This window comes from Rousettus aegyptiacus, unplaced genomic scaffold, assembly GCF_014176215.1.
Source record: "Rousettus aegyptiacus isolate mRouAeg1 unplaced genomic scaffold, mRouAeg1.p scaffold_m13_p_13, whole genome shotgun sequence".
Classification (NCBI taxonomy): domain Eukaryota; kingdom Metazoa; phylum Chordata; class Mammalia; order Chiroptera; family Pteropodidae; genus Rousettus; species Rousettus aegyptiacus.
Window position 1 is genome coordinate 26969772 of NW_023416288.1, and position 7521 is coordinate 26977292.

At 40.8% G+C, this 7521-nt stretch overlaps 1 protein-coding gene across 1 annotated transcript in view; it reads right to left on the minus strand.

Moving 5' to 3' along the window:
• Positions 1–5383, minus strand: part of MEOX2 (mesenchyme homeobox 2) — a 60589-nt gene extending 55206 nt beyond the window's left edge. Inside the window, exon 1 of the mRNA XM_016165872.2 lies at positions 4495–5383. Coding sequence (XP_016021358.1) covers positions 4495–5008 — 514 coding nt within the window. The 5' untranslated portion in view covers positions 5009–5383. The remainder of the gene's footprint in view (positions 1–4494) is intronic.
• Positions 5384–7521: the final 2138 nt, after the last annotated feature.

Consider the following 7521-nt stretch of genomic DNA (forward strand, 5'->3'; position numbering starts at 1 on the left):
TGTTATATCGATTTTCCTTATTTGAAATGAAAATCTAAATAGCCCTCACATCTTTGTTGTGTGTTTCTGGCTGCCATTTTTAATATAGTAAATGAATAAAATTGGTGCCATTACCAGGCCAGTATATACAATAGATTTATATGCACAGGTTTCCTACATAATTTAGCTATTTCTCAAATAAAAAAAGTTAATTCTAATAAATTAGTCTCCCAAATTTCTCTGAATCTAAGAGGAGGGGTCGACCCCTTTTCCTATTTCATTTTGTTTAAAATGAATTTCTAGACAACTTAGGTCTTGCAACAAATATTGTAAGTTACTATAAGTTCCAATGCTGTGATGAAGGGTCTATGTTTTTAAACACAGGGAAACCTCATTAATGCTTAAAATCTATATTTAAAATTTTTTAGTTAAGAGCTTACAGGTGCCAACGTAATGGTTTCCATTGATAATTACTGTAAACAAAGATTAAAATTTTAAATATTTAGTACTGAGCTTTTAACCCAAATAAGTTTTGGAGGTGCTATGTCTTGTATTTAATGATTTTCTTTTCCAAATAAACTATAAATAAAAATATTACACAGAACTTGAAACTATATCTATTTTTATTTGCAGTTTAACTCTCATTCATTGCTGACTTTCAACAATAAAGCACCTACATTCTAAAAATATTGCAGCTCTTAACTTTTGAGTATAATCATTTGAGAACGCTTATATAGGTCAATGATACTTAGGATTTTTTTTTTTTTTGGTCAGGTCGCTATTTAAAAATGTTGAGAACCTAAAATTAATCCATTACTCCAAGAAAAATACTGAAAATTGTATTTTTTATTTTGTAAATTCAAGACATTTTGTTTAATATTCTCCTATAATAATGAAGGTCTTAGAGACTTTTTGAAATTCTAAAGCAAATGTTGAAAAAAACATAATCCAATAACACAGAGATAAATAATAAAGTGGCTTTTTCCTTTTAGAAAGTATGATGACTAAAATATCTAGAAAAATTACATAATATGAGAGTTAATGTGGGTAAGGCATTACTTTCTATTTAACTTCCAGCTTATTAATGTCATTCTTGTCATTCTCTATAGCTAGGCATATAGAGAGACATAATTTGACAATAAATATTTTATGATCTTGTAGCTATAAATAAAATATTTGCAATTTTACAAGAATCTAATGATTCAAAACCTTGTAAAACCCACATCCCCAAATCACTTCATTTAAATATAATTTTTATTTTTTATAAAACATGTGCATATATTCATTCAATCAATATGAATAGAAAAGAGGTATGTATTTATACTTTACATTACCTGCGTAAAAATTAAAGTTAGATGGATTAATCTATTTTGGTTACTTAACTGAAAGAGGGAATTTTATATTACTACATTGCTTGGCGAACAATTAAATGTAATTGAAGTCAAGTAATTCATCCTATTTATAGACTTTTTTTCAAAATCACCTGCTTTGTATAGATTGTTTTAAGTACAGTTGTAAAGTTTCGATTTTTAAGAGTTCCTTTGAAGATGTGGCAGATGTTGGCTCTGCCAGTAACACTGGAAAGCATAGCAAGTTCAAAGTTGCAAAAATGTTTAACACACATAAAAAATAACAGTGTGTTTTTCTATTAAACTTGGTTATTTTCAATTGTCAGTAAACTATAACGGTAGCATAAAGTTCATAAGTATTTGTTTCTAGATCCTTAAGCTTTTTAAGTTTGTAAATGTGTATGTTTGGGAGGGGAAATGCATGTAAATGTACACTGGAAAATGTAACATATTGTAGTTTCAGCATCATTACCTTGGATAAAATTGGGGTTGTTTTCAATATTTTCTAGTGCTTAAAACTCTATTAATTTTCCACATGGTCATGCACACATACATATACACATACAATCTAGGTATTAGATGCTGATATATAGAATTTTGGTTCCGACTTTGCCCTGGATTTATGTGCTACATTTACTCTGAACTATAAACACATAGTAATTATAAACTGTCTAACAAAATGTAAATGGTCTCTATGACATATGACGTGACTTTCATCTAATACAATTTTAAAATTTCAAGAGTTCAGAAATTAATTTTATTTCTCGGAAATATTGAAATATTAAAATCGTGCTATAAGCAAAGAGATATATGTGTTAATATATTAGAGTTATAGTGATTTTCTATATTGCTTAATTTCTGCTATATCAAGATGCCCTTATAATATTATAAAATGAAATAGCTGTGAACATAAATTATGGGACACTGATTGTAATATCATCACAAAAGATACTTGAAGTTAATTCTGCTTAAAGATCCAACAAATATTAATTAACTCAAATAGTGAAATTGGTAAATTAAATTTTATTTGCAATAAGTATACATATATTAAACTAAAAACTATTGTGATATTTCCTTTTAGTTAGCCAAATTTATTTCAAAATATCCCATCAAAGAAAACATTCATTCTAATTCCCCAGTGATTTTATCCTTGGTGATGACTAATTGTATTTCCTACTTAAGATGTAATCTATTAACATTTTATGTAGCTGATGCAAACTTTTGTGTTTGTTTGTCTTCCAGTACTCTAATTATTAGCTTCAACATGTAAAAATAAACTTATTTTGTTACATAGTTATTTATCACCAAAGAAGAGTAGAATCATAAATATAATCAATTTTCTTAAGAAAGTTGTTATTAACATTACTTAAGCAAACCAGTTCTTGGATCCTGCATTCTCTATTTCCTTGCAACCAAAATAACATGTGTCTATATGAAAATCCAGTTTGCCCTAAGAAACTTAGGTGCAGTGGTTCAGTTCAGGAAGAATAAGGAATAATCCATCGCAAAGATTTCTCATTGTGTAAAAATGAATAGTAAGAGCTTCTGGTAATTACAAAAGTGTGCTGACTAATCCGAACTAGGATCTGTTTCCAAAAAAAGTTTTATTGATATCAAATGCTGAGTCTCTGAGAGGGTCATTGCATTCTCAAATTGACTTCTTTTCTAATGAAGATGTAAACCTTGCTATGATTAACCTTTAACTCTGTCTTAAAAGTTTCACTTATGCTTAGTAACAACTATTAAAAATGAGTGATACTGCTGGCAACTTCTTTAGATATAAACTAATTTGCGATCCACCATTAAAAGTTCACCCCTGACCTTGAGAGTAAAAGTTAGATTTCCCATAACTCACGCTAAAGAACAATCGATAAGCATCGCTGCAAAGGAACGTGAAATATGGGGCTCAGTCATTGTCGTTTATGTGGTATCATACCTAAAGCATTATGAAAGATAAACATTTTGCCAGTCCTTCAAACCCATATCTGGAATTCCCTCCAAGGACTGTTAAACCAATTCTGCAAACGTAGAACATATGTAAATATTATACTAAACAAATGACATCTCCCAAAAAGATGGGACGCGGGTTGCGCTATCGCTACAGACAAAAACTCGCATCTCCCTTAATTAATTGTAAAGCATCTTTTAATAATTTCAGAATGATACAGATAGGAAAGGGCATTGAGGAGTTGCCTGGAAAACTTTAGTTTCTCTGGATTGCTACTATTTACTTGGCAGATTGTGCATTCAAGCATCCGCTTTCAGTCACATTCCCCTTTGCGTGGCTACTCAGTTTATCCCCATGTTGATGAGCGCCTCCTGTGCTCGCCCTTGCATACCAGCCTCAGAGAGAGAGCGAACCAGCACTCCTGGGGTTGCTGTTTGTTTCCCTGTCCTCGTTTCCGATAATTATCAATTGGAGGATATTACTTTCCACTTTTGAAATTCAGATTCTCTCTTTAGATTAGTACCACACCAATACGACTACTGTTTACTCGTCTTTCCTCAAGAGTCATGTATTTATTTACAATTCTCTGACACATTCCTTAAAATCCTCTAAATTCCTAGATTATGTCTTCTTTCCCAAGAAAAGAAAAATTCTACCATTTAAAATAGGGTGCTATTTAAAGAACTCTGAAATCAGAATTAAAAAAAAAAAACTAAGTTTTTTTTTTCTCATACGCTCTGCCAAGTTCCATTGCAAGTTCCAAATATTGTGCAATAATTTGGAAATCCAGTTAACGATGGGAAAAATCGAGCCACTCAGAGTCGGAAACTTGCAAGGGAAAAAGTCAAGGAGCGGAGTCCGCACGCACGCCCAGCGGATGCTGCATCCTAGGGTGCACTCCCCTCCCCATTGCTCAAATGGAAGGTCACGCTTCGCAATCGATTTCACATACTGTCACTTGTCCTTTTTTTTTTTTTTTCCCGATCCTCTGGTAAACTAGTTTGAACCTTGGAGAGCTTAGTGCTGTTGGCTACAGTGTTCCGCTCGGAGAAACACGTGTCCCCAAATAACAGGATCGAAGTAGCCCCGCGGAATTTCGCGGCGGGGAGCCAGAAAGGGCAAGACATGTACAGTCTTCCCTGCCGCCTCACTATAGCGAGAGAATCTTCCCAGACATCTCTCCGCCCCTTTCGCCCATGGTGCCCGGCGCGCCCTTACCTGAGCTGTCGCTTTTCCTCTTGCCGCCACTTCTCTTCTCCACCTCCGCTGGTGACAGCGCCTGGCGGCCGTAGTCCCCCGGCGCGCACGCGGCCCCGGTTGGGGTGCTGGAGCCCAAGCTGGAAGAGTTGGAACACAGGACCGGAGGGCTGCTCCCCATCTCCGGGGGCCCCCCGGAGTCCGGCTGGAGGCAGAGGCTGTGCCGAGCAGCGCTCGGGGGGGAGGACATCTGCGGGAGGTGCCAGTTGGTTTGCAGAGCTTGGTGCTGCTGCTGCTGGTGGTGATGGTGATGGTGGTGGTGGTGGTGGTGATGCCCCCTGTGATGCTGGCTGGCAAACATGCCCTCCTCGTTGGGGTATCCCGCGATTATGCAAGACGAGGAAGAAGTGGAGAGCTCGGGGTAGGACATGTGGTCAGATCTTCCATGGAGGGCGAGAGAGGACTGGGAGAACGGGTGCAAGCCTTGCGCGGTGGCGTGAGGGCTGCGCAGGCAGCCAAAGAGCGGGTGTTCCATAGCATGCAAGTCTCGGGGTCCAGCCAGAAGACTTCACGACGGTTCCAAACGCCACCACCTTCTGTCACTTTTCACTGGAAAGAGTGTGACTTTTCCCCCTCCCAAAGCAATAGCCGCCCGTGTTTCTGCAGAGCTCGGATAATCCTGGTCCTGAGCCCTAGTGGCCAGTCTCCTTTACATATAAACACTCTGACCTGGAGGAGCTTCCCTCGGAGCTACTCAGATGTCAAGAGTAGGAGAGGTTGAAGCCAAAAGAAGGTGGTCCCAGAGAACTGCTTTCAAGGGGGAAACGGCTCTGAGAGGTTATAAATAGCGTGTAATGTGAGCTGGGGGCTGGCTTAGGAGCCCAGCGCTGACCACATGCAAACTCCCTCCAAAACTCCCGCTCAGTCTGCGCCACGCGCTCCCAGTTCCACTTCCTAAGCCGCTGGACGCACGCAGCGCGTCCACGCCCGCCCGCCCCTGTCAGCCGCCAGCACTGCGAGCGGCGCGCCCCGCGCCTAGACGCGACCCAGGGCCGCCAGCTGCTCTCCAGTCCCGGCCCAGGCGGCCGAGGCGCGCGGCGGCGCACGCCGGCCCCAAGCCCGCACCCCAGCGGGAGCCCGCTCGCTTCTCTCAGCAAAGCTTTTCTTGTCAGTGTCACTTTGGGCACTGACACCTGCAGGAAAGCTAGGGGTGCTCCTAGCTCTTGAGGAGCACGAAAGGAACAGTAGGGTTAAGGGAAAAGATCAGAGCTAGTCTTGCTTCGCATCTCTTCGGGCCCTGGGCGCAGTGGCGCGCCTTAGCTTTATGCAGCTGGTGTTCGTGCAAGAGTTGTTGATGAGTTCCGACGTCAGGTCCGAGGTGGCAGAGGTGTGCCCCGCAGGCGAGAAATGGCCATTCTGGGCGCAGAAAGGAGAGAGACCGGTTTGTGAGTGAGGGGGTGGGAAGGGAAGAAAACAGGGAGCAGTGACAGTTGCAACTGTCTAGGCCCTGGCAGCCTCACCTGCGCTGCCAGGTGCGTCTCTTTTCCCCTGATTTCCTCAAATTCCCTCTCCCCCGCTTTCCTGGTCCCAGTAAATTTCCTAGTCACTCGTCCGCCAAGAACTTTTCCTGGGTCAGAAATATTCGAAGCTCTTTCGTCTCACTTACATGTGTCTATATTGCCCGCACATTTCCAGTCTTTTTCCTCAGGAGCCAGCCCACGTCCCCTCGTTTGTCCTCCAGAAATCCACCCTCTCCAGCTCAAAAAAAAAAAAAGAAAAAATGAATCCGCTAATAGCATTCCTTGCCCCTCCCCCCGCCTCAGCCGTGGTTCCCCATTTACTGAGAAATATCACAGTTTGATATCCCTCAAAGTTCACTAAATCTGGGTGCTTCATATCGCCGTGGTTTATCTTGCATCACAGAAAATGAGTTAGAACACTTGCCGCCACGAATTAGTGCTAGCGACAGCTGGACTTTGATTCTGCCACTTGCTTGAGGGGCGACATTGTCTGCTGGGGGCAGAGTCGTTTACACAAGGCAAGCCCCAGGTAATGAGCTGCAGGAACAGTGAGTCCTGCCTGGGACATGTCGCATCAAGAGATATCGGCGCTCACCTATCCCGCCCAGGACCCTAAATGTGCCACCAGCAGCGTCGCCCCGTTATTTTCACGGTCTCATGTGTCCAGAGGATGGGGACCAGGTCTTTGAAGTTGTTAATGGGATTAATGGGGACGGCAAACTAGGCCAGCCATCTGGTTTGAGTTAGGACAAAAATATTGATTAATCTTTAAGAAGCTCCCCTAAGGCAAAACCTTTTCCCTTGCCCAGTCCTTCAGGCTTTCAGCCTATCTCCCTTTTCTTTTAAGTGGTACTGTAGAATAGTGGCTTCCCAATAAACCTTTACATCCGTGTGAAAATTCGAATTGTTTTCCATTGCTTAGAGGTGAGACGGGGTGGGGTGATCAGGAATTCTGAGATTTGTAAGTGCTGCTTTCTTTAACGGAAATTGAGCCCTATTTTGAGGGAAATTAGTTTTGCAGACTTCTTTTCAAAAAAAAAAAAAAAAAAGCTAAAACTTTTGTTCACCAGCTGCTCAGCTTTTCAGTCTGGGTCTGAGCTGGAACCTGCTACAAGCGTTTGACGGTAAGACTTTCTTTGCTGATATTTTGGGAATCTAATATTGTTTTAGACTTCGAAAGGAGATGTTCTTCAGGTTGTAGGTTTCTAAGGGTTTTAAGGACTCACAGGGTGGCGTCCAGGGCTTAGATCTTAAGAATGTTTCTTCCTGCCACTCCCCATGCCCTTGGCTCTTTAAGGATAAAAAAGGAGGGGGTATATTCTTCTAATATCGTCGGAATATTTTTTGAATTTTCATTGTGTTTATGGTTTCAATATGTGCCATAATATTAAAAAGTTGAAGTACAAAGGGCAACACTAAACTTTCCAAACTCGGATAGCTCCTCTAAGGAATCTGGGTGAAAGCATTAAAGGCTTTATCCAAAGAGAAATTTAGGCAACCACCTCCATAAACAGTAACCAGAAATATT